This window comes from Mesoplodon bidens (assembly GCF_964165515.1).
Source record: "Mesoplodon bidens genome assembly, chromosome: 3".
NCBI lineage: Eukaryota > Metazoa > Chordata > Mammalia > Artiodactyla > Ziphiidae > Mesoplodon > Mesoplodon bidens.
In genome coordinates, this window is record NC_138178.1 from 74,547,000 (window position 1) to 74,574,620 (window position 27,621).

Consider the following 27,621-nt stretch of genomic DNA (forward strand, 5'->3'; position numbering starts at 1 on the left):
AAACTAAAACACTTTTTAAAAAATTTAGCCACCACCCTGAGAAAGAATGAATTTAGGAATGTTCCATCAAATGTCTCCCATCTATTAAATGTTTTAACTTCAAAATGAAAGGAAGAGTCTACCTATTCATGTTTTGGTTTATTTTGTTTTTGTACAATGCTACAAACAGGTAAGGGTATCTACTCCTTTGTCTCAAACTAGTGCACTTTTTTCAAGCTCCTAAGAGATGGGCATGATTAGCCATTCCGGTTTGCACTTAAGATTAGTAATGAACCATCACGGTGTGCTCAGGACTGTTCTCATTTTAGCACTGAAAGTCCCATGTCCCAGGAGACCCCTCCATTCAAGGCCAAACGGGATGGTTGGTCACACTACTGTCACTAGCATTCTAGGCTGTCATGATGACATTCTTACCACAAATTGTCCAGTCTGTATTTGAATACAAGCCGGTGGTTTATGCTCTGTCTGCCACGCTTTCTAGTTCTGTGTTAACAATATCGAGTTCTGATTCAGGTGAGGGATTAAAGAACTGGGACTTTCCACATATATTCTCCCCAGTGATTCTGTGCCACCATAAAAAAAACATGCACATAAACACATATATGCTTTAATTAGAATTTAAATAAAAACCACAAAAACACCTACTGGAAAACATTCATTCTCTTTAGGAACAATGTGGGATTTTTTCTTAGATTTTTATTTTCATACATTCTTATGACATATCCCTTCACAGGTGGTTAGCAAGATCAGCTCTTTTCAGATGATTCCATTCTAAATATACATTTTAAACAAACAATATCAAAACAGCCAGTGGGAAGGTGAAAAACATTCCATTAATACCGTTTTGTCTACACAAAAATAAATGTGAAAAGACTGGTTGTGTCCTTACCCTGTCCCACCACACAGTTGACTACTATTGTCTCCAGAGTGACTGGTTTTAAAGGACATGGGAGCTGTGGCATGACCTGTCACAGGGTCAAGGGCACACCCTGCTCCTGGGTGTTCCAAGAGACTTTAGTAACCAACAACAGCTCATGACTCCATATTGGTAAATACTCTTGTCAGGATACTTAAAGATATGCATTCCAACATGGAGATAAAAATGAAGATCTAAGACATTTATTTTCCAATGGAGGTCGGTCATGACTTTAATAAACCTATTCACATTAGCCCTCATTTCCAAGGTCACAAGCTAGGAGAGTGACATTAAACTAAGCCTACTTAGACACATAATTAGACTCCCGCCATCATCAGTCTGTCTTGCCATCAAAGAGTAGGCTGTCACCTTGACCGAATTCTCACCAATAAATAACTTATACAAATCATTACCAATTACAACTAACATAAAATCAACTCATCTTTTTATTAGAAACAAGAAGTCTTCATTGGCAAAGCCGTCACCACCGTACCAGTTTCTGACAATCACTAGTGCATTTGGCAGATAACAAAGGTTTACACTTGAAATTCAAATCAACTTTCTTTCTATACCCTGCTTCACGGTGTTTTAAAAATAGATCACCCTGAAAGCTGTGCTGCACTGATCCTCCACTTCTCGATTAGGAAAACGCACTCTCCCTAAACTAGTTGTTGTGGCCATTCCTGGCAGCTGAGGAGATATGCGTTGTGGAGGTCTGAGGGCCATCAGTGAAACCTAGAGGGAAGACCCTCAAATTCCATAACCACCCCCCATCATCATGTCCTACCTGAGGATGACAAAGTTAGGGGCAGTACAGTTTCGACAACATTAAGTGAAAGAAACTAGTTTGGATTACAATACTGTGCTCCTAGAGATACTATTTTTATGTGATGCTACACCTTTAAAGAAGGAAGCTTTAAAAACAATACCTTTATGTAAAATAAAACAAATCCAGCAGAACACACCCATTCTAGTATCTTAAACTCAGTGGTGTGTATCTACAGGGCCACACTCCGTGGCCCAGAAGAGTAGGGCCTCTGCCTTCCTCCAGGGCCTTTCCTGGGTGCTTCAGGGCTGGGCGGCAGGAGAGGCACCCAGAACCCTCCCCAAAACATCTTATTCTATTTAACGTATTACTTGTTTCCCTGGACAAAACACCACCACTGTCATGATTTCTGTCGAAAGAGCAAAAACCTCCATGAGGTTGGTTGCCGTTTTTCCATCTCTAACTCTTTGCGCTCAGAAAGGCCTCCACCCCATCATCAGTGGGTTGGAAAGGGCTTCTTTGGGAGGCACAGCCCACCTGGGCTTTCAACTTTACTGTGCATAACCATCCCACGAGTCCAGCTACAGTCTGCGCATCAACGTTCTTTTTACTGTCTTCAGGGTCTACCTCCCACCAGCAAAATTAAATGTTTAGAGGCTAAAGTGCAGAAAAGCTCAAGTATACCCTGGTAAGAGCTGGCTACTCCAGAACTTAGGTTATAACAAAAAAGAATATTTAAACTGTGCACTGAACAACCTAGTACTGCAAAAAATTGGTACTGTAAGCCATTCCCAATAATCATCCCCCCCAGCCCCTGTCCCTGCCTGGACCCAGTGCAGGGTTCCAGGAACTTATGCAAACATAGCTAGTGTGTTGATCTGATATACTGCAGGAGGCTGGAGCTGTCCTCTCCATAAATAAAATACTATATTATTTAAATTTCTGCACATAGAAAGCAATTCATTCAAGTCTTTAAATGAATTTAACTCTATGACAAATAACTTTTTCCTAAGATGTAATCACTTAGTTTTTTTTTTAATCTGCTTATTTCCTATGATTTCTTTTTGAAAAGACTTTGGAAAGAGAAAAATGTATTCATTTTTCCCTTAAAATGTTAGTTTACTATTTCATGTTAGCACATGCAAATAAAATTTACTCTTAAATATATTACTTTAATCTCATTACCATTTAGGCATCTTACCTAGATATAGTTTCAAACAGACGTGAGGCATTTCTGTGACCTGGTGCAAGAATGGTAGAGTAGAAAGAAAACTCCAGAACAAGGAACTTTTAAGACTAAAAAGATAAAAAATATTTTTGTCAAAGTTCCAACTCAATAAAATTCCAAAGCCTTTTAAGGCATGAATTAGTTGGAAATCTTTACAGACTATCAAGTAAATTGACATTGCCTGGAGCACTCTTTAAAGAAAGTAAAAAAGGGGGGAGGTTTTAATAAAGAGTGCGCCTCCCTTCCCTAAAGTAAGTAAAGGCCTTTGTGTGTCGGTATGTTACCAAATAAGATGGCATTTAAAACAAAATATGTTTATCAAAACCAGTGTCCCTCATTCTCCTCCTCCTGATTGTCTAGATAGAGGAGGGCAACCTTCTTCTCATCCGAAATCACCGACCTTTGGTCTACCATCCTCTGCAGCTGCACCATCTTATCAAACTCAGCCTGCTCCTTGTCCTTTTCCCCGGGGGCCTGGTGTCTGTCCCCAGCAGAGCCCTGAAAGCTCACGCCAGCTGTCAGGTCATTCCTACTGCTGACATCTCTCCAAGCATCACGGTCAGACACACTATGAACTTCTGCTTCTGTCCCTGCGGGGAAGAGGACTGTGGCCTCTCGGGTCCAGCCGGGGGTCGTCTCTACGTTACTCACGTCCATCTGAAAGGTAAACGAAGTTTCTTTGGGCCCCAGGGCAACGTGCCTTAGTGTTCTGCCACTGTCTGCGACCTCGCCTACCTCAGGGGAGTCTACCGAACCAGCAAGTGCAAATGGTTTGGAAATGGGTCCGTGGAAGACAATGTGTGCAGAGGTGTTGGTTTCTGCAGGACCCAGCTGAATATGCCTAAAGGATCTGCTCACACCTGATGTCGCTTCTGCCCCTGACGTGGCTCCTGAACTAGCCTCCTGAGGCGATTCAGAAACGGCCCTTTGGAAGGTGCTCTTTTCAGTCATCAGGATTTTCCTACCCACAGCGTAACTACGGGTGGCCTGGGTCACATCAGCCGAGCTCTCTCTGTGGGCTTTGCTTTCTGAGTCGCTAAATTCCGAGGGTAAGGGAACTATCTGCTCGGTGCCTTGATGCCTCTGAGGCACGGTCTTGATGTGCCTGATGGATGTGCCATTCCCTGACCACACTTCCGTGTGCACAGAAGCTTCTCTGACACCCAACTCCATTCTGTCTGAAAGGGGGGCTGTGAGCTGGATCTGCTCACTGAACCCCTCCCTGGGGCCTAACTGAAGGTGCTTCACAGAAGTCTGGGTACCCGCTGACTCTTCTTTTGAAAAATAATCACCAACCTTCCCTGCCTCAGAAGCGGGAGCCTGAAAAATAATTTCCCTCTTAGAATGAAATTGTCGGGAGCCAAATGGGCTGTGCCTCCCCAACCTGTCAGGATCTGTGGAAAGCTCTGCCAGGCCAGGCTCTTCTGAGTCCCCGGCCCCTGGACAGGGAGGGTCAGGCCCTGGGAAGAAGATTTCTTTGGACAATTGACTTTGATCGGGACCCAACATAGCATGTCTTGCAGACGAGCTGGCTCCCGCCGAGCTTGCTGCCCAGCTCAGGTCCCCTTCCCCACTTACCTCCACCACCTGGGCGGCGGGTCCTTCAGGTGAGACCTGCTCAGTCCTCCAAGTTCCAGGGGGTTCTATTTGAACGTGCCTCACAGACTGACTGACGTCCTCCAGCACATCTGACTGGGCAAAGCCCCTTGGGCTGGTGACTTCCACGGTGGCTGACACGGGGCCCTGGGAAATGACCAGCTCCGTGCGGGGAGAGGCCTGGCCGGTGTCGGCCTCCTCACCAGAGGGGCTGTACAGCTCCTGGGTGGCCCAGCGCTTGAAGCCGCGGCTGGCAGCTGGGGCCTCCACTCTGGCCTCCCCATCTGGGCTGCCAGGGGCCGAGCTGTGCCGCCTAGCCAGGCCGTCTCGTACCACCAACTCCACGGCCTTCTCGATCTCACCCGCTTCATCCCTGCTTAGCTCCTCCAGGTCTAACTGATCGGCATCCACAGTCTGCGAGAGGTTGACTTCAGCCACTAAGGTCACAGCCCCGCCACCCGTGGTCTGGACTTTCTTTACATCAACGGAAACATCCCCAGGCCCGCCCTGACCCTCTCTGGTGAAGGTGGACAGCTCTTCCTTCATGCGCTCCGGAAGGCTCTCCTCCAGCTGCTCAATCACTTCTACCAGCTGGTGCCTGGGTTCCTTGAAGCCTCCCTTAATGGATGTGTGGAATTCATGTGGTATTTTAATTTCCTTTTCAATGACTATGGGTTCAGCATGAAATTCACCACTTCTCGCTTGTCCTTTCCAGTGAGTAGAACCCATGTCCCCCTCCAGAGATGCTTCTGGAACATCCAGTGGCTTCACAACCTTCTCTCCGAATGCATCGTCCTTCTCCATTTTTCTCCGAGACCCTGGCACAATTTCATCTTGCCAGGAGTACCTGATGGTGGATTCCTCTTCGATGTGGATCTGCCCGTACACAGAGCCTTCATCTCTCTCATGGCCACCAGGGTATTCGTCCGGAGTCGACACCAAATAACTCTGCTCTCCCTCCAAGTCACCTGCCTCCGTCACTTCTTCAAAGTGAGTTATGTTCTCTTGGGGCTGCCTGGTCTTTTGACCTTCATTCCCTGAGCACGTGATATCTGTTTCTCTGTCAACTTCCTCCTCAACAACAAGCCCCTTGGAGCCCGAAGACACATCATCGACCTCCTCCACTTCGAATGGTGTAGAAAACTCATCCGCCTTCTCGCCACTGACATAGCTCACGGGCTCTTCGATGATCTCCACGTTGACGACCTTTGCTCTCCCCTCTCTCCCCTTCAGACCAAGACTGATTATATCTCCGATCAAATGCTCAGCTGCTTTTCCTTTCACCTTCACCTCCTTAGCACCCCTGCTTAACAGGTAGTCCAGGCCAGCTTCATCTGAAATGTCGACCTCTTCAGTCAGTTTTGACTCCACGACTATCTCAGTCTTTGTTTTCCTGTCACCGGGAAGCTCTTCCCTGTCCATGTAAGTGACTTTTGTGTCTGGAAAAGAATCAGCAGATGCTTCTGTCTCAGGAGAGTGGGTAAACTGCTTCAGGATACTGGAAACGATGTTCTCAGCTATGGTTTCGGTCATGGAATTACCTTTCAGGGAGCCTGCAGTGTCGCTGGTGCCCAGCCTGAGCCCTGCCTCTCTCGTTTCCACCCCTCTACATGTTCCATCACCAGCATCCTTCTTTAGGGATGTCTGGAGACCTTGGGGGGCCGCCTCTGCTGTGCTGTCCTGGGATACTTCTAGACTGATCGGTATCTCTCTCTCCCTCACACTTTTCTCCTTCAGTGACTCCTCTTTTGCCTTTTCCTTCATTTGCTGGCTTTCTCTCTTTCTTGCTTCTTTATCTAACTTTGTAAGTTCTTCCCACCTTAAGTTTCTCTCCTCTGAAGCCTTCTCTTTAGAATCAAACATTTTCTCTTCTCGCTTTGTTTGGATGGTTCCCGGTCTGTCTCTCTCCTGCTCCCTTGTGGCTTTAGCTTCCATTTTCTTTCCCAAAATGACGGTCCTCTCATTTGACCAAGTGCTCTCGGAAGCACCTGCCACCACATCGTCCCGGCATTCTTGGTAGGGCTCTTGGGCAACGGCAGACTCTTTGGCTAGATTAGTGGGGGGGCCCTTTATACCTTCGGTTCTTGGTCTATCAGGGAATGTTTTCACTTGAGCTTCAGTATTTCTTAAAAGACCAGTGGTTGGAGAGAAAGTTCTGAAGTTGGTTTGATTGCTGGCAGTTTTTCCGTAAGAGTTTTCCTGCCGGGCAGTGATAAAGGAAGAGTATCTGGAGCCCAGGAAGTCTCTTCTGGCAGCGCTTCTAACGGCCGTCTGAGAACGTGGCGCCAGGCTGTGACTGAAGCTTGCCGAATGTGCTTTCTGCCTTGGAAACAGATTTCTTTCATTTTCCCTCTGTAATACTGAGGTGGTATATTGATAGGGCTTGTTTCTGAATTCTGCAGAAATTGAACAGTGCATTAAAATGATAGTCATCATTACCTTTTTTCATCTGAAAAGCATCACCATAGATCAAATCCCATCCCATCATAATATACACTATTACCACAGGAGGGTCATTATAAATGAGATATTTTCAACCCCCCAATTATTTTTTTCTGGTAGTTTAAAGAAATCTATGACAATAAAATGTAGCCCTACGAATGCCACACAACACTTTTCTCCAATTACTGACCTTAAAACATTCATGCATCTTAAATATATCAAACATGTGATCGTAAAGCATGGCACATGTGCCAGAGACGTTAGGGGCGCTATTTATGTGGCAGAAATTTCACAACTTGGAATCCTTCATTTCCACTTTGTTGAGATAACTTCATTTTACTGATTAGCAGAGAAGAGTTTCATAATTACTACAGAGTACATAAATACTAAACACTGAATGGCATAACCCCTCCACCTTTTACTATGCTCTTATTTTTCATTGATTTTCATGTTGGGCCCACAAATATTGAAGAATTTGACTTTTTTTTAAAATTCCTGATATCTTCTATTTTTATACTTTTTGTTTGTTTGTTTAATACAAACAACTCATTTGAAAAGGTGCCAAAGCAGGAAGCCAACCAATCACCAATACTACAATCTGTCTTAATGTCATGGTCCTGGGGTTGGGAGGCAGTCCATGGGGCTTCCTGCTTTGCTCTGGACCATCCGCAGACATGCTACCCAGGGTACCTGCTCTTAGGGGTGGCAGCTGGTGGCAGGAATGTGGCCGGGCCAGGAGCATCAGCCACCCTGCAGGCACCCCTTTGTGCCCACCCACACCCATCTGCTGAGCTGGGCAGAGGCTTCTCGCCCCCTGGGTCTCCCCCACGGCACCCAACCAACCTTACTCTCAAATTCAAAAGCAAACTTGCTGGACACTAAGACCAAATCCCTTCCAGTCACAGATGACTGGAACCAAAATTATTCTGAACCCAGTGACCTGTCAATCTGTGAAGTGTCTAATAGGGATGTTGTTTTTGAAAATAAAGATGGGGAGTGTTATTTTTTTAAAAAACTACCACCTATCCAGATTGTTACAATCACATTCTCCTGACAGCAGTAACCAGTACCTACATGTAATCCCAATGTACCATGATTTTGAACATGGCAATACTCATGGAGCCTGAAACTACACAGAGTAAGGTGTATACAGAACATACTGCACATAATGTAATCTGCCCTTGCTTAGCCAGAAAGCTTTTTAAGGTTTTACAGGACTGGGAAAACTTAAAAAAAAAAAAAAAAAAAAAGTTTTCCTACAGGTTCTCCGGGTCTTTCTGATGAACATTAACTCTCTAATGTCAGTTCTGCAGCTACAGGAAGTACGGGCTTTGTGCTGCAGCTTTTGGCCCGAACAGAGGCTGACTTCAGGGCACTAGGTGACACTGCGCCACTCACACCACCCTGAGCTGCCCACGCAAACCTAGGCTGGTGGAAACAGAGTAATCCTTCCCACCTCTCCCGCCGGTGGGGTCACGAGTTCCAGTGTTGATTGCCTGCTGTACAAAGTAACACCTCCCTAGGTTTGGGTTAAGGCTATAAGTCTTGGTCTGTAAAGGGTGTTCCCTCCACAGGGTGTGATGAAGAAATCCATGTCCACCTCTCACCCTTCACACTTCCCAGCTTTCCATCAGCCTTCTCCTCCCTCACCACGTTGGGTAGGAAGCACCCTCAAACACTGGCTAGATGAACAAATGAGTTAGTGAAGCCCTTTCCCACACAATTTCATTTGCATTATTATTGAAATTATGGCCCATTAAATAAAATCTATTCGATACTTGAGAGGGACAAATGACAGGTATCTGAAAACTCTTATCTAACCCCAACTCTTCCAGATAAATGATGCTTTACTCTTTATCCATGGAATGAACCTGCTCAGATAGACAGCACCTTAACGTTAAATGATAAGCTTCCCTTATATTTACCTTGTGGCACATTTTCAATGCGCTCAGTCAAGATCTGTATCTCCGGATTACTTTCTCCTTCCAGTAAGGCTCTGTAAAAATTATTTTTAAAAAACTCATTAGGAAATAAAAGACAAGAAGTGCCTCTGTTAGCTGTCGATCTGGTCAATGATACACTGTCACAGTGTCATGTGTCTGCATATGCTGCACTACTGGGATGCAAGCCCACCCCAGCAGACCTGGCTGGAGAGAGCGTCTCTCAGCTAAATGAACAAAATGAGGCGGCCAGGGCTTCAGAAGGACTGGAGAGCCAAGGCCTTCTAGAAAACCCTTCCAAACCCAGGGCATGGAGAAGGAGGAGACAGAGGGATGTGGGCCCAGGAAGGGAGGTCGGGGGTCTGGCTTCCCTGGGAAGCAAGGAAGGGCCCATGCCTGGCAGGTCACCCTGGGCTACAGGGACCCAAAACAATTACTACTACTACTGGGGTCTCTCTGGAGTCACAGGTCAGGGGCTGACTAAGGGCAGAATAAGGACTGACATTTGTTTGTAAATAAGGCAGCCAGACTGCGTCTGCAGTTTTCATACTGGGTTCCATGGGGACATCTTAGAGATGAAAAAAGAGGAGAGATGGAAAGGGCAGGCATAAGAGGAGAAGGAAGAGCTGCAGACCACCCCCCTCCACCACCATAGCCCCCAGGGGTCTCATTCCAGGCAGCATCCAGTTATCTCCTCTGATAAAATGGCAAAATGCACTGGACTAGGTGGTTTCTTTGGCCAGGTCTAGCTCCCAAAGTGTAAAACTCTAGAGTCTTCATTAAGTTGTTATTCACGTCTATGACTCACAGCCCTGAGGAGAGAGCAGAGGTCAGGCCCCATAGCCCCAGCACACCGCAGTGGGTCAGTGCGGGATGTCCATCGCTTGGAGACCCTAGGACATGGGCTGCTGCGGTCACAACAGTTGCTCAGTTGCTAGGGCAATGTGTGAGGTCACTAATGTCAGTTCCAAGAAATATACTGCGTATGGCAAAGGGCAAGCAGAAGCGGGGCCCACTTGGAAATGCTGATCTGACCACTGAGAGCCAGGCAGCCAAAGAGGGAAGGGACGCCGGAGCTGGGTGGGGACTCTCGGATCAGGCAGACCAGGGCCAAGTTCTATTTCCACTGATTCAAACGCAGTGATTCCCACAAATGCGAGAACCCTGTGGGCAGGTGGAAGAGAGCCAGGAGGCCCCCCTGAGGAAAAAGCAAAGACAAGGGTGAGAGGGATTCCAGTCCAGGTGTGCACAGGAGGGTTCTCCTGGAAGCTGCGACTGCAGTGTGCATGTGTGGACGCAGGAAGCCGAGGGGCCGCGTCCAGAGCCCTGCCCTCCACGCCAGGCGAGAGCCAGGAAACAGGACACCAGCCCATTAATCCCACACCCTCATGACCAAGCATGTTCGGTTCCAGGAACACAAATAGCTTCCACTGCCGAGAAAATCCCGAGGTCTGTATAGAATAAAAGGAACACGTTCAAGGTAAAAGTCAGCCTGTGAGGGTCTGTGCCCCAGGATGACAGTAGCAGGAACGGTAGCATCCTACAGCGAAGGGTCCACGGGGGGCTACTGAGAAGCCAAGTCCTATTTCAGATCTTCCCTCTGCCTGCTCGGGAGGAAGCCTCAGGTACCACAGGGCTCCCACGTTAGCTGCCCAAGTCAGGACAGAAAGTGCTGCCAGGGCATCCAGGTCAGCAGAGAACTGATGACCGGGGTGGGGTGTGGGGGGCGGTCAGGATAAAGAAGATCCCCTTGGGGGAAAAATTTCTTCCCTCTCCCCTCAAAGGGGAATGGTTTTGCTTCTCTTTCAGGGAAAATCCAAACCATCACCAAACTTTTACTGAGTTCAGGACCCTGAGTCAGGTACTATCGTTCCTAGGAGGGGGCACCAGACCCCGAGGGGTGACACAGCACTAATGCTCCTGTGCCCAAGGCCTTCACCAGCCCTAAGACTGAGCACCAAGCAGGCTCTAACCCTCCCCTCTACCTCATCAAGTCCTCCTGGCAACCCCACACTGGGCCGACGACGATGGGCATCCTGGCCCTACAGTGAGCAGACTGGAGAGCAGGCCTGCACTCATCAGCGAGAGAAAGGGAGCCCAGGCCTGGGCACTCAGCAGCCCCGGCAAGCTGCCTGGGCCTCCCTACAGGGCCAGAGATGGTGCCATTTCACATACATTTTAGAACAAATCCTGCAGACAGACCCTCCAGACCATACTAATGAAAGCAGATCCAATATCTCTAGGTGATTTCAATCAAAATGGCCCTACAGGGAAGAGCAGCAGCTCCCACTAGGGAAGAGCTCAGGTCCACAGTGACTCCTCCTCCCAACGGCTGGTCCAACAGGCAGGAGCCACCTTCTTGACCTGGGCGCCCAGCAAAGGGCCTCACAGGCATGCTGGGACACTGGTCCCTGAATCCATGCCTTTACGAACCCCCCCCCCCGACCAATGACACATGACAACCCGTCTCCACCAGCACAGCTCACAAGACTAGGTGGCAGAGGCATAAACAAAGTACCTGGGGCAAGGCCAAAAAGGGTCATTTCCCCCAAAAGCTCTCAAAGGAAGGTTTTTAAGGAACAGACCCGTACAACTTGAAGGAGCAGGTCAAGCATTCTCTGGTGATTGGGGAGCGGCGGAAGAGCACTGCCTGGGACCCGCCGTGCCAGTGAGAAATGCCAACCGCCTGAATCACGGGCTATAAGTGAACATCTCACACAGGCCCATGGGTTGGCAGCCTCTCGAAAGGCAGGAAAACAAGCAGACATGTGCTGGAAAACCAGGTCCCTGGCCTCATTAAGGCCGCCAAGACAAGCCCACTAGTTGGAAGGGAGCTCTAACGCGGCCCCTGGCTGGGTGCCAGGCCCTAACAGACCACCCACGGCCCAGCCAGCAGCGGGGCTCCCGTCTGGGACAGATCATCCTGATGGCAGCTCAGGGCACATATGTTGTTGCTCCACACAGTGGGCACAAGGCGGCTGCCCTGCACGCCCACCAGAAACAGGGACAAGCGTCAGGGAGGAGGGAGAGTCGGAGGATGTTTCCAGAAGCAATGCCAGTGGGGGAGGCTGCCTGGTCCTGGGTGGAGAGATGTTTCACGTGGTGCTTCCTGGCAAAACACAAGCTTTCGGAGGAAAGGGGGGTAGGGGCTGGGAGAAGGAGCTTCCCTGGGCCCCAGCTCCAGAGAGGACAGGGGACCGCCTGTCACTCTAGACTGGGGACTGGAGTGGGAAGGGAGGAGAGAGGGGCAGAAGTCCATCCACAGAACCAGCATCACCGTCTGGTTTGGAAAGGGTCTGTCCCAAGCACAGGCATGTGAAAGACAACAAGGAGGCAGTGGTGCCAGGCAGCCTCTGGTCATTCCCTCTGTGCTCGGGATGAAATCACATAAGGAAAGCCCATTTGTCAATTCCAGAGACAGAAAAAAAAAAGACTGACATAAAGAATAAGATTACTAATAAAGCAGAAAGAGGAAGCACAGGGAGTGGTTAACAGAGAAACCTCCAGAATCAGGTTGCCTGGATTCAAATCCTGCCACTTCCTAGTCCTATGACCTTGGGCAAGCCGCTCAAACCCTCTGTGGCTCACTTTCCCCATTTCTGAAACAGGGAGCACTCACAGGTTTGCGGTGGTAATTAATAAAGTGATTGGAAAGTTCTTGCGACAATGGCTGTCACAGAATATGTGACAATAAATATCAGCCATCATCATCATCATCATCATCGTCATCTACATCATCTTCTACTGACCTCAGAAGAAAGGTGATTTTCCATTAACCAAAGTAGTTCAAGAAGGGAAGGGAGTCTGGTTACCTAAAGTCATGGTTAACTGAGGGCTAACTCATTTACCCAATGATGTGGGTAAGGCTAACAACCAAATGTATCCATTGATCCTAATTATCTATCCTTAAAACTACAAGATTTTATTAACTTCAAATTTTTCACCTAATAACCAGGTAAGTCTCAGTGTTAACACATTTTTATAGGTTTCCCCAAAAATAGGGTTCAAGTTTTAAAAAAACAAAATGGGGACTTCTGGTGGTGCAGTGGTTAAGAATCCGCCTGCCAATGCAGGGGACACGGGTTCGAGGCCTGGTCTGGGAAGATGCCACATGCCACGGAGCAACTAAACCCGTGCGCCGCAACTACTGAGCCTGCGCTCTACAGCCTGCGAGCCACAACTACTGAGCCCACGTGCCACAACTACTGAAGCCCATGTGCCTAGAGCCCGCGCTTCAAAACAAGAGAAGCCACTGCAATGAGAAGCCCGCGCGCTGCAACGAAGAGTGGCCCCCGCTTGCCGCAACTAGAGAAAGCCTGCACGCAGCAACGAAGACCCAATGCAGCCAAAAATAAATAAATTAATTAATTTTTAATTAATTTCTCCAAGAACTTGAGAACTTCCCAAGAAATGTTCTCCTTTGAACAGACACATAAAAAGGTACAGGTGGTCTTAAAAACAATGGAGCAACCAGAAACATCATTAAGATGATGAAATTAGCAATGTCAAGCGTTATCTGTACTGCTTCATTAGCAGTCTAAACCTAGAGACTGAATATTCTCAGTTAAAACCCGCCACCTCTGCCCACTGCCATCAGAAAGAGGAAAGGGGGGCTCTGCACGTCCTCCCCCAGCACAGACACACAAAGAAACTAACCTTTTAAAAGGACTTTGCCGTAAAGTCCCCAGGCAGGAAACCTTTGCACTACATTTTCATATCCGGCCAGGCAAGACTCCCTTTAGTGTTTTCTGTCTGAGAAATCCTTTGGCCCTGCTTTCCATTTTTTCAGGTAAAACCCAGAATTGTTATATTCTCCACCCCCAAAACATAAAAAAAGAAGCCTCTTTTTAAATTTTGATGGAGATTTCATCATCTGTCCCCCAGATAAGAAATCCAGGATGGGCCCCTTCTTACCCTCAGTTTTGTGGTTTCTGGAGTCAGTTTATTCCTGGGTTATTTTTGCATTTTTTTGTTTCAATTCTGACTATCTTTTTTTTTCCAGTATATTTTCTAACAGCTTACTCCTGATGGCTGGGTTCTGTTCTCTTTTTCAGCGGGGGCAGGGATGGGGGCAGGGATGGGGCCAGGAGTGCTCTATTTATTTTTTAACTGTGTTTCTGCAAGTTCTCAATCGATGGCTTTTGGGCCTGATCTTTATGTCAGCAGTGGAGGGGTTTGGGACATGGTGGGTTCTGAATACTGTCAGTTTCACCATCTTCAGATTATACACTAAGTCTGAATAAGCCCACTGAGCCCTCTCCACCTGCTTTGTGGAAAGGGCTCAGTGTGGGGTGATCTAGTTTACAAGGGTGTGTGCCCAGCAGCACATCTGCCCACGTTCCTACCCAGAAACCTCCTGCTCCCGGCCCCTCCATCACTGCCCCCACCAGCCCTGAGCGGAGGCTCCCTCGGGTATCTACCTATGTCAGGTCCCGAATCTCCGACCACCACATGCACCTCCCGCGGCCTCTGCCCCCACCCACAGACACACATACCTCTTCCACCCCAGGCCCAGACCCTCCTGCACTCCAACTGCCAGCAGCTGGCTCCCCTCTCCTCGGCCTTGGCCCTGGGACCGCCCCATCTCAGTGGCCTGGCAATGGAGGCCCCTGCAATCTGCCTCCTTCCAGGCCTCTGCTGACTCATCTTGCATTCTCCTTCCTCCACTTATTTCCTTATCCTGACTTGTGCACCTGGAGCTCCTTCCTGACACCTTTCTGCCAGTCCAATTCCTATTCCCCACTTTCCCTGCCCCTTCAAGGCCCAAATCAAATCCCACATCCCTTGAAAATCTCTCTTAATTACCTCGGCCTGAAGCTCTCCATTCCTTCTCCTAACCATCTTTATCAAACTCTGTTCACTGGCAGTAAACCATGTACAGTATTTTCTTGGAACACACATACTGTTATTTTAACATCTTGTTTGACTTTTCACCTAACCATACTTCTCCCTCCCTCCTCCCATGCCACCCCCCACTTCCCACCTCCCCCCTCTTCTATGTCTGTGTTCAAATCTCTGCCACCCTTCAAGACCCAGATCAATCTCATCTTCCTCTAGAAACCTTCCCTGATTCTCACAACTCCCTTCTGATTCCAGAACTCTTGCACTTGTGTGTCTTGGGGGACGTGTCCTGTTTCCCATGGGGTAGGAGGCTACCTCGGTCTGCGCAGCCTTATCCACAGCACACGATCCTCAGCACCCGGCCGCATGCTTCTGAGCCCCTCTGAGCAGCCATCACACCCTGCATGCCAAGCATCTCCAGAGCAGCCTGAGAGCACAAACCCCACCCAGCTCACAAAACATGGCTTCACGGGCGTGGCTCTCATCCACCCAACATACATGGCCCTCAATGACAGCCCCCAAAACCAAGCTGCCCAGGGACGCCCGAATGCTTGGCATTGCCACAGATGCCATGCTAGGTCAGTCCTCAGGTCCTCACTCGGGCTGCCCCCTCTGCCTGGAAAGCCCTTCCCACATGGTCTCTTCCTGGCTGCCTGTCCTGTAAGACTTGGCACTGCCTCTTCCAGGAAGCCTGCTCTGCACACTCCATCAGCCCCCCACAGCACCAGCCCCCCACTCAGCCTGCCTATCCTTTGTCTTGTCCTCTAGGTTGCTGTGAGACAGGCTTAGAGCTTTCTGGATGCCCGTGAGCTGCTCTGCAAACAGGAGCGTGCACACAAATCACCTGGGATCTTGTGACAAGGCAACTTTGATCAGTAGGTCTGGGGTGGGCCCAAGGTTTCCCACAAGTTTGAGATGCCTAGTGATGCCGACACTATGGGTCTACAGGCCCCTGTGAGCAAGGCCCCGGACCAGTGTTTCTCTTCCCTGGATGCATCTGACAATCATCCTCGGAGCTTTAGCACTACCGTGCCTGGGCCCACCCTGTGCCAATCTGATGGGAGTATCTAAACTGGGTCCAGGAGCCGATGCTTCATCAGCTTCTCCCGGTGATGCCCACGTGCAGATGCAGCTGAGAACCACGCCCTGTCCTGTTTCTGAGAATCTCCCCTTTCATCACTCAGCCCCTCGTATAATAAGCACTCACACGTCAGGAAAAACCTCGAGATGACATATCAGGCGGATAAGCATCTCCAGCCCCACATGACACCACTGGAGACAGGCTGACAAGAGCGAGCACAACTGTGCCAGCCTGTCTTCTCCCACACTTCCCCCTTCTCTCAGCATCCTCAGCCCCAGCCCAGCCCCACAGCTTCTGCCCATCATCACCTGCAATGTGGGAGCAAAGGGCTCATTCTCACATTCACCTGCCAGGCCAGGCGCCACAGTCTCCCTGGCCACCAACTGGCCAACTTAGGTTTGGTGAAATCCACCAGTCTTAGACTCTGAGGTTTGCTTTAATTTTACTATTTTGTTAAATTATATATTTACGTATAAACTGTAAGTCTATCCCTATAAATTATGAGTTGCATCATTTTATTATTACCTTAACGTTTCTTCTTTAAGGTTACCGGAAAGGGCTAAATATCTGGGTTTGGAAGGGTTCATGATACTTGAGACCTGGCCTCAGCACAGTCCACAGAGTCCAGCCATGCTGCGATGTGCTTTCAGCTTTCCAGAGCCACAGCCCTTCTCTTCCATGTGTGGTGTGTGAGCAGTGGCTCACACACCTCACATGTCTGTCTGAGCAGCGCTAGAGGAGTGGCCTGAAACTTCGGGGAAACACAACCTCAGCCATGGCGGGCGAAGCAATGCCTGCCGCAGCACTGGCCACCTCAGCCCCTCTAGACAGGGCTGGTGAGCAGTCACACTGCATGGGACCCTGGAACGTGGTCCCCACGGAGCTGACTGTCCCTGCCGCCCTCAGAGAGGCAGGGTGTGGGAAGAAGGTCAACTTCCTGGAGATGGAGGGTCGAGGTTTGTAAAGATCAAATGGGCACTTGTGAAGAGGAATTTTCATACCTGGCCTCAGAATTTAGGCAGCAGCACAAAGTACTGAAAGAATCATATAAGACATGACAAGGGTTTATCTTCAGGGCACTTATCAGTGATAAAAAAATGCTAGGCTTTTGGCTGATACAAAGAAACAGGTCATATTCTACCGCCTGTATGTCTTCTAGACCTGTGGGTATCTCCCAGACTCAATCCTAAGCACTGGAGGGCAGGGGGGCGGCAGCAGTTCTAACCACAGAGGCTGCGGTCTGGAGCTGGGCAGGACCAGGCATATGCAGGCCCCTGGGCTGGGCTCCCCATTTTCCCCACGCAAACTTGGACTTCAGGAAGGCACACAGTGAAATCAACCACTCACTTCCCAGAAAGGACTGATGCTTCCTAAACTCCTAGGAGACGGCCAAGTCAATCCCTAAATGGGTTAAAGAAGCGGCTGGCCACAGACTCTGTCCCTGCTGACATGAGTGAAAAAGGCTCGTGACCAAGAGAAAAGCTAGAAAAAGCTAAGCCTTGAGGAAAGCTAAGCTGGTAGGGTTGTGAACACCTACCAGAGAGGTAAGGCCCTGGCCTCTCAGGCAAGATGCCCACCTGTGCCCGCTGACTTTTCATGACAGAGAACTGGGGGCAGGACAAAGAGAGGAAGGAAAGGGCTCAAAATCCCAGAGAGATGAGGCATAAAATCAGTCTCCTGACTCCAACCCAGAGAACTTTTACAAAAAGGAAACAGGACGATCCAACTGCCTCTGTAGAGAAAAGACCTCACCTGACACCAGGTGTCACCTAACAGGGGCACAGATGTGGGTTTTCTAGGCTGACCCAGCATCCGCCCTAGAATGATCCCTGGTTTGGGGTACCTCCCACCCAAATCTCAGTCCATGTGACTCATGGGAAGCTGACCCCTTTCAAGCACTTTGTTCCCCCAGCCAAGGATGGGCACATGACCCAGCAGAGCCAGAGCGGGTCCAGGAGTCCTGCTAGGATGGTGGGAAAGAGCCCCCTCCTCTGACCACAGGATTGGGGATTGCAAGGACAAAAGCCTGGAGCTGCTTGGGGCCCCTCCTGCCACTGTGGGGGCAGAGCAAGGCAGGAGGGGCCAGAGAAGGCAGGGACGGCCCACCGACAACCCCATCCGGGCACCAGATGAACCTACCATGCCCCAAACTAAGGACGTTTCCAGTTATATGAGTAATAAATGCCTTTTTTGACTTGAGCCAGTCTGAGAAGAGCTTCTGTCACTTGCAAGTGAAAAAAATTCTAATGCTTCCTTCCTCCAAATAAAGCCCGATTGTTTTGAAGTTTTCCTTATTAGGAAAGCTCAGCTTATCTCACTCAGCATTTGTTTCAATACCCTACCAATTTAATTTTGCAATTGTTCACCCCATGAGATTTCCAAGAAGACTGTGGAGATGGACCTTGGGAAAGACAGGCTGGCAAGTGCCTCCTCTCCCCTCCCCCATGCCCTGACCAGCATCCTTTCTGCAGGACTCAGGCTGCATAGCTCCCAGAGCAGGGACCCAGCAAGGCCCCCATCAGCTTGGCCCTAGGACCATCCCTCAATTCAGCCAGAGGCTCCGCCAAGGGCTGCCATGCTCGGTGGGTAAGGCACAGGCCCTCAGCAGCCTGGACCCCTGCTTCCAGGCCCCTTCCCTCACCTGCAAAAGGGATGTGTGGTGTCCACCACCAGAGGGTGACTATGGGCAGTGAGCAGCTGTGAAGGACTTAGCACTGCGTCTGGCAGGCAGTAAGGGTCAGTAACACAAAGCCACAGCCACTCCACGGAGGCTGCAGGGACTCTCACACTACCAGCTCCAGCTTGGTGGACTCAGCGCAGCATCCTTACCTATAGGTTGCCACCTCCAGACTGAGGCCAGTCTTCACCTGCACGAGCTCCTGATAGTCCCGCAGCTGGTCAGCCATGGCCAAGGTAAGGGCTGCCTTCTCATCCTCCAGGCAGGCGATCTCTCTCTAAAGAGAACAGAAGGTTTTGGGATCAGAGGACTGGAGCTTTGCTGGGTTGAACTTAAGGTACCAAGAGCTCAGGACACAAAAAGAGATGAAAAACCTCCAAGTTTATTAAAAATGCAGACATTGCAAGGATGATTTTTATTTATTTATTTTTTAATAAATTTATTTATTTTTTATTTTTGGCTGTGTTGGGTCTTCGTTGCTGCACACAGGCTTTCTCTAGTTGCGGTGAACGGGGGCTACTCTTCGTTGCCGTGTGCGGGCTTCTCATTGTGGTGGCTTCTCTTGTCGCGGATCAAGGGCTCTCGGCACGTGGGGTTCAGTAGTTGTGGCATGTGGGCTCAGTAGTTGTGGCTCGCGGGCTCTAGAGCTCAGGCTCAGTAGTTGTGGCACACGGGCCTAGTTGCTCCGTGGCATGTGGGATCTTCCCAGACCAGGGCTTGAACCCGTGTCCCCTGCATTGGCAGGCATATTCTTAACCACTGCACCACCAGGGAAGTCCCAAGGATGATTTTTAAATACTATATTTCTCCCACTTGGAAGGTTTCTTTTTTTTTTTTTTAATCAGCGCATAAGGAAGATGTGGCTAGGACACGGGCTTCTCTGTTCATGCTCCCTAATAATAATGAATGCTTGTAAAGCATCTCTACAGCTCAGACATCAGTCAGCTTAGGGAAGTCAATACATGACACTAGTGAAGTAAGATGCTATTTAAAATAAGCCAAGACTAGGGACTTCCCTGGTCGCAGTGGTAAAAAATCCACCTTACAATGCAGGGGATGTGTGTTCTATCCCTGGTCAGGGAACCAAGATCCCACATGCTGCGGGGCAACTAAGCCCATGCACCACAACTACTGAGCTCACGAGTCTCAACTAGAGAGCTTTCATGCCACAAACTACAGAGCCCACGCACTCTGGAACCGGCGTACCACAACTACAGAGCCCACATGCCCTGGAGTCTGCATGCCACAACTATAGAGAGAAAATACGCACGCCACAACTTGAGAGAAGCCCGCATGCCTCAACGAAGATCCCACATGCCGCAACTAAGACCCAACGCAGCCAAAAATAAATTTAAAATAAATAAATAAATAATAAATAAATCTGTTTAAAATAAAAAATAAAGAGAAGTTTAAAATAAATCAATAAATAAAATAAGGCAAGACTAGAAAGCAGGGGTTTTACTATATTTAAAACAGAAGTTACTCAGATCTGAAACAGAATTTCCCCCATACTCATGATACAGGGTTCTTTGTTTCACCTAGAAAAGCTACTTTAAAATCATCTGGGAAGAAAAGTTATGTTCATGTGACAAGAATATATTCTGGGCATAAATGTCAAAAGTCAGACCTGGATATAAACTTTTATGACTGTTCTCGTGTAGTTTAACAAGTGCTCCCTGGGCACGTGTTCACATCGCCCCCATAGCAATTCCACTCCCTCCTGGTTAATTGCATCTGTCCATGTCCCCCGCCCTGGCTGCGAGACACTGCAAAGCACAGCCTGTCGCTGCCTCATGCATCCCACCAGCCCCCGCCTCTAGAAAAATGCCCTTCACATGCAAGTCACACAGCACGCAACCGGTGAACTAGATTTAAAATGAAATGATCAAGATAATGTTACCCTCCTCAAAATGTACTGTTTTCTTTTTTTTTTAAATAAATGTATTTATTTTATTTTTGTATTTATTTATTTTTATTTATTTATTTTTGACTGCGTTGGGTCTCTGTTGCTGCACACGGGCTTTCTCTAGTTGCAGTGAGCAGGGACTACTCTTTCGTTGTGGTGGGCATGCTTCTCATTGAGGTGGCTTCTCTTGTTGCAGAACACGGGCTCTAAGCATGCAGGCTTCAGTAGTTGTGGCACGAAGGCTCAGCAGTTATGGCTCACAGGCTCTAGAGCACAGGCTCAGTAGTTATGGCACATGGGCCTAGTTGCTCTGTGGCATGTGGGATCTTACCAGACCAGGGATTGAATCCATGTCCCCTGCACTGGCAGGCGGATTCTTAACCACTGCGCCACCAGGAAGTCCCCAAAATGTACTATTTTCAATCGACAATATATTTTAATTAATAAACACAATGACTTCATTTGTACCATTTTACAGTTTTGCCCTACTCTGCATTACAGTTTTATATAACATTTTATAGTTATGCTGGGGAATAATTAACTGAACAAATATTTAAACTTTGAATAAGTCCATATACTTTAACTTTTGGTCTGCAATGGAACGTAGCATTATTTCTGAATACAATTAACAGGATACATTTTTAGACATTTATCTTTGTGGAATTTAAAAATTATAAGACAACAGGAGAAGGAATCTACTTTCATTTCTCATGTAATCCCTCCACCAAAGGCACCTGGCAATATGCTGGCGGTCCAAAGTAAATAGGTAATGTTTATGAAACTAAGGAATGAAGGTAACTAAGATCCCACACTGGATTTACCATCTAAAAAGATGCATGAATGATCAGCATGTAAATAATTCTGCTTCTCATAGCAGTTCTATATATCTAAGCTAATAATTGTTGTTAGGTTCTTTTTGTCTATATAAAGTATGCTAAAAACAAAAACTGAAGCCACTTAGCTTTTAAAGCAAAGGAGTAAATTTAAAAACCGCTAGCTAGTATCCCAGGGTGGGTAAGTATAAACACCCTCCAAAACTGGCATTATAAATAGATAAAGAGGTTCATCAAAGCAGACCATTGGCCAGTCTTGATTTAAGTGACAGTTGCCAGAATTTAGTCACAACATTCACACATTCTATAGTTAAGTCTCAGTGTTAAAAGCCTATGTTCCCCCATTTTAGAGGGAGTATAAACTCAGGTACAAGGTTACAGTATAAAATGTTCCTTAAACATAAATATATGACTCCTTCCTACTATAGGAAATTCTACCTAAATATTAAAATTTGACAATGTGTAGTAATGTCTTCTTCACAAAAAAGTTTGATTGCTATTAAAATGCTTAGAAAAAAAAACCAAACACATTCTGTTCTCTAACTACAAGCCTCCTAAGCAGGTCAAGATCCCCCAGCCATGTCAAGGACGTAACACGAAGATTCTCTTCCTCCTGGGGGTGCAGAACATTTCTGCACCCCGCAAAATAAGAGGAGGAAAATCAAACTGTGTTTAAGTTAAAATAAGTGCAGTTCCAACCACATTCCCATGTGAGTCAACTCTTCCTAAACTGTCAAAGGAAAATTCGTTGACTTTTGGAAGCAGGAATGTAAGAATTATTGGCTCCCAACAGTCTTCACAGAAATTGTAACCAATCCTGCTGGTTGAATAAAGCTTCAGACTTGGCCTCCACTTCTCCAGAAGTTTTCAAACCGTGGGCCAAGCCAAGGCACTGGAGCCTGAGACACAGCAGCTAATTCTAACCCAAGCAGGAACAGTTTTGCCAAATGTTAGAGCTGGGGAGAAAGGTCACCTTTTTAGTTGCTATTTAGAGAACGTTTGGGCAGCATCACAACTGGTGATGAAATGTAGGCGACACCAGGGAAAGCCTGCTGCCCTCATTGTCCAAAGAATTCATTTTCTCTTAACCAAACTTGAGCAGCTCCTTGCTGAGCAAGTCACCCAGACACAACAGGAAGAGCTTGCAAGTGTCACGGTCACGCACTGAGAATCTTGAACGTTAGAGAGCTCGAGGGAATTTAAATTCTGTGACAACCTCATTTAGATGCAAAAACTAGGTGTGTTAATAACAAGCATTGATTGGATGCTAACTAAGTGTTTATAGCTCTGGCCCATACAACACCGTGAACTCTAGACCCATCATTTTACGTTACAAGACCAGGTGGGTATCTCAGAGGCATTTCAAACTGAAATCTGCTCTCCCACGCAAGCCTGCCTTCCTGCACCAACCCTCTTCCTCCAGCTGCTCAGGCCCCAGGCCCTGGAGCGGACTTGATTTCTCCCTCTCTCTCCCACCACATCCAATCCATCCACAAACCCCATGGGCTTCAACTTCAGGGTAGATTCCTGCCTCTGCCCTTCGCTGCTGTCCCTGGCCCAAGCCTCCAGCACCTACTGCCTTGACGGTGGCAAGTGTCTCCTAAAGAGGTCTCCCTACTCCAACAGGTGCCCCACACAGTCTATGTGTATCACAGCAGCCAGGGAGATCCCATGAAGACTCGGGTTACCACCCGCCTCTGCGCAGAGCCCTCCAGCGACTTCCCACACGCTCAGAGCCGAAGCCCAGGTCCTGTAGAGGCCACCTTCGCCCCCTCGCCCCAGCCATGCCCGCTCCTCGACACTGAACCGTTTCCACCTCCAGACCTGTGCAGTCAAGGACTTTCTCTGTTTTGTTTCTGTTATGCTCCCTGCTGTACCCCCAGCACTTAAGAGGCAAGTATTCAATGAAGGAGCTGAATGGAGATGCACCCTGTGGGCCATTTTCATTACTCCTAGTTCACAGGTGGGGAAACGGAGACAAACAGTGGCAGAGCCACAATTCAGACCCAGGTAGGGCAGCTAAACCAACTCCATTCCAATCGAAAGAAAGTTCTCATTCAGTCATGTCTTGGGGGTGTGGAAGCTGGCCACAGTCAGCCTCGAGGCTAAGAGTGCACTTTCACAAGCCAAAATCTCAATGTTTATGGGGTAAGGCTGGTGTAAATCACAAACATCTTACAGTTTTTATCTGAAGCCCCTTCCTGCAGACTGGGAGACAGGGTGTATTAATTAGGCTTCAAGTGATCTGAACTACATATAAAATCCTGGGAACTTGGATGTCAGTTCAGCAAACTTTTCTCGGGCAAATCTGAGGCGAGGGGCCTCCCAGAGAGGTCTAAGGCATGTAGGCCATCTGGGAAGGCCCAGTTTTCCCAGAAAGAGAGTCCTAGGGAGCACCTTTCCCCCTCAAGCTGCAGTGCCAGCCCAGAGCCTGGGCACTATGTGGGCGTTCCTGCCTCCAGATGAGGGAGAGGGGTTCCCATTAAAACCGTATGGCAGGGCTTCCCTGGTGGCGCAGCGGTTGAGAGTCCGCCTGCCGATGCAGGGGATATGGCTTCGTGCCCCGCTCCGGGAAGATCCCACACGCCACGGAGCGGCTGGGCTGCGCATCCGGAGCCTGTGCTCTGCAGTGGGAGAGGCCACAACAGTGAGAGGCCCGCGTACCGCAAAAAACAAACAAACAAACAAACAAACAAACAAACGTATGGCACACGTTAAAAAGTAAATGAAAGACTTAACACTAAAACTATTCTGACAACAGCCAGCTGGAAGGGTCTGAAAGCATTTTAGGACTGTAGATTAACAGGCACCTTTGTGCTATCCCTTAGGAAGAACACTGACCATTGTTCTATAAAAGCAAACTGAATACTGGTTTAAAGTTCATCTTTAATAGAACAGCTAGAAGAGAGGGAATATTGCCCAGTGGTTAGTTGCTCAGGCAATGCAGCATGAATCAAACCCAGGCTTAGCTACTTACTAACTAGGTGACCTATGAGCCGCAGTTTCATCATCTGTAAGATGGGATAAATATTAGTACCCACCACCTAAGACTGATGTGAGGACTGAGAGTGAATAAACATGTGATGGGCTTGGTACCTCTGGTACCTGCCACACAAAAAGCTCTTGATAAAGGCTAACTCTTAGTAATGAAACTTTTATTACAGTAAATTAGTTAAATCAGGTTTTATGATATTTTCAGTCTTCCCAGGCTAAGCTTCTATAGAATTTGAAAACATCAGGGGCTTGGGGTTAAATCATCAATATTTATTCTTTAACAAAATATCTAGCATTTTTACACTTCTTAAAAAAAATACTAATGCTTGGTATTGAGTCTTTTGGAATGCAACTTGAAATATGGTTGCTTTAAGATAACTGGTGAAAGATTCAGGCTATGGATAAGCAAACAAGCAGTACAATGAAACAGCCACAAATTGGAACTGAAAAATATCCAAGTCCTTACAGACATTTTCCTTTTAGGGGAAACAAGCAAATTCCAATAGGAGAGATATCACTGGACAGGAAGGTGGGATCCTAGTTCTGGGGCAAGTGTGACCCCAGGGAAGGGCCCTGGAGTCCCTGTGTCAAAGAAGGTGATTCTGAATGGCACTTCAGGTCCCCACCTGTCCTGGAATCAGAGGAACTCTGCTTTTATCTGTTTCATATCTGGCAGTGCACTTAAGAGTTAACTGGGGCGGGGGGGAAGGGTTCTGCTGCTAAAAAAGAACACTGAAACCAGAGCTTCCAGGTCCAAAATGAGCCAAGTGAGCTATGACTGCAAACGAATTGTGGGGATTTAGCCCACAAAACACGCCTCAAAGAAACCTTTTCCAAACCTGCTTGCACAGCAGGGACCCCTGAGGTGGTAGCAGGGGTTCCTACAAAGGGGTTCAGTGGGCAGTGAGTTTGGCAGGCGCTTCTCTTTGGTTAAAAGCTCTGTGAAAGCTCCCATTAAAGGCACTTTTTAACTTTCACTCAACACAGAGCATGGGGCCCCATGGAACTGGCATCCCTGGCCACCATCATTGGAAAGGGAAGCGCTCTGGAGTCTAGAGTTAGCTCCGGAAATCAGCACACACTTCACCGGCCCCTGCTCTTGTCCCATCTACAACCCCAGCAGAAGGCTTTTGAAAATTATGAGGCAGGGGCCAAACAAAACCAACGATCCAAAGGATTAAATTCCAAACAACTTTGTACTGTATTGCTTTATATGATTTCCCATCCAGGCTCTAGTTCTTTGAAGAGTGAAGCCCCAGTACAGTGCTAAGGACCAAGGGTAGCCAACAGGTAACTGCTGATTATTTGTGGATGCCTGTGAGGTCACCACAGGCCTCTATGCCACAACTGCCATGTTTCCTTTACTTCTAATTTTTTTAAAAGGCACAAAATCACTCGAACACAAATTTTTTACTTGAAGCTACAAGCTGTTCCCTTTAAAATATTTCTGAATTTGTGTGGATGTTGTCTTAAACTGTCATCCTAAGAACTAATGACAGTAGGATTTGGGAATACTTCCAATTCTGGCCCAGACTGGGCAGGACCAGGGCTAACCCTGGGACTGGACTAGGTGTACAGACAATAAATCCAGCCACAGGTGTCACCGTGTCAGGGTCAGAAGTCTGAGCTGTGCTTCTCTGAAATAGGAACTGTTTATATTACCTGTACTTGTAATAACATCCTGCCACAGGGACCTGCGTTACCACAGCTTTTACACAACCCAGAGATCGGACATCAGCTTGTACTGTGAGAAAAGCATCTCTGATCTTAATGCTCGTCTCTGCGTTAAGATTACTGCCCCTCCTAAGAACAAATGAGGCAGTGGCCCAGGGAGCCACCACCAGCTGCTTCCAACTGGGAAATCATCCTGGCAAAATAAAAGCGATTTGTCAAGCAAGTTAAGTTTTCCCCAGGGGGGCCCTAGTGCCAGCGGGGCTGCCATTCTGAACGGCTCCCGATAAGGACTTGGCCATTGCCTAGAAACCTCCCAACACTGAGACTTGTCTGAGAAGGAAGGAGCTGTCACCTCTGGAAGTCACTTCTGGGGCTTCTTGGTTGACTTTTAAGTGAACTCGGTCTTCGAAGCACAGGAAATTGAAAGAGGACCTAGAGCTTGAGGGGGTCATTTGTCAGGATGCACCCAGTCATGCCAAGGGCCAAAGAAATTGACAACCAAACAGAAGGGCAGGGACGGGTCTATCCAGCGGGACCTGCCACTTGGCACTCGCCCACTGAGTCAAAGGGCCAGGGCTGGCGAGATGCCGGGACCCTGAGGCCCCACTGCAGAGCAGGGCGGTCCCTTCGGCGACTGGGTCCCCACCGGCACCCTCTGGGCCGGCCCCGCCCGTGGGCGACGTCGCACCTGTCATGAACGAGCCGTGGTCCGGGGAGCCCCACCGCTCCCCCGCGGCCCCCTCCCGCAAGGCGCGCGGGCCTGGGCTGGGGGGCTTCCCAGCGCACTGACCTGCCGCTCCTCTGCCTGCAGCTCGTACGCCTCGCGCACCCGCAGCAGCTCATCCTCCAGCAGCGCCCGCAGCTGCTCCACCTCGAGCGCCTCACGCCGCAGCGCCTCCGCCTCCTGTGCGCACAGCCGCGTCTCCTCCTCGGCCTCGCGCCGGCTCTCCTGGCCGCGCCGCAGCGCCTTCTCCAGCTTGCGCACCTCGTCCTCGTACAGCTGCACGGTCTCCCGCCACGACTCGGCCACAAGCAGCGCGTAGCCGTTGTGGACCTCCCGCATGCGCGGCGGGGGCGCGGTGGGGCCGGCGGCGCGGGCGCGGTAGCGCAGGGTCAGGCCGGCGGCGCGCGCGCGCAGCTCCCGCACGTCGCGTTCGTGGGCCTCGTCTAGGCCGCGGCGCTCGGCCTGCAGCCGGCCCAGCAACGCCTCGAGGGCGGCGCGCGCGCCCAACTCCTCCTGCAGCTCCCGCCGCTGCGTGTCCAGCTCGGCGTCCAGGCGGCCACGGGCTGCGCGTGCCTCCTCGCCCAGCAGCTGCAGCTCCCACAGCTCACGCCGCAGCGCGTCGCGCTCACCCTCGGCCAGCGCTGTGGCCCAACTCAGTTCGTCTAGCTGCTGCCGCAGGCTGCGCGCCTCCTTGGCGAAGCGGGCTTGCTCCTCGGCCCACAGGCCCTCGTATCCTTGCCGGCCGCGCAGCTCCTCCTCCAGGAGTAGGTTTTCGCGCTCCAGCTCCCGTACCCGGCACACGTAGTCGTACAGCCGGGCGTTGAGCTCCTGCAGCTCGGCCTTCTCGGAGCCCGTTTGTAGCCGCCAGGACAGCATCTTGATGGTGTAAGGGTCTCTCCCAGCCGGCCAGTTCCCTCCTACCCTGGTCTTGTCCCCTCTGCTGTGCCGCTCCCGCCGCACCGCTACTCCGGAGGCCCGCAGACTGGGGCGGGAGCTGGCGAGA

At 49.1% G+C, this 27,621-nt stretch overlaps 1 protein-coding gene across 2 annotated transcripts; it reads right to left on the reverse strand.

Moving 5' to 3' along the window:
- Positions 1 to 593: 593 nt before the first annotated feature.
- SYNM (synemin) lies at positions 594 to 27,621 on the reverse strand. Of its 2 annotated transcripts, XM_081228554.1 has the most exons (5): positions 26,685 to 27,621; positions 18,640 to 18,764; positions 8,874 to 8,944; positions 4,489 to 6,902; positions 594 to 3,567 (listed from the first exon to the last, which is right to left on the reverse strand). In XM_081228554.1, the coding sequence occupies exons 1-5, from the start codon at positions 27,492 to 27,494 to the stop codon at positions 3,229 to 3,231; spliced, it is 3,759 nt and encodes a 1,252-aa protein (XP_081084680.1). In that variant the 5' UTR covers positions 27,495 to 27,621; the 3' UTR covers positions 594 to 3,228. The 2 variants fall into 2 exon arrangements, with proteins under 2 accessions (XP_081084680.1, XP_081084679.1); XM_081228553.1 differs by having other exon boundaries at positions 594 to 6,902.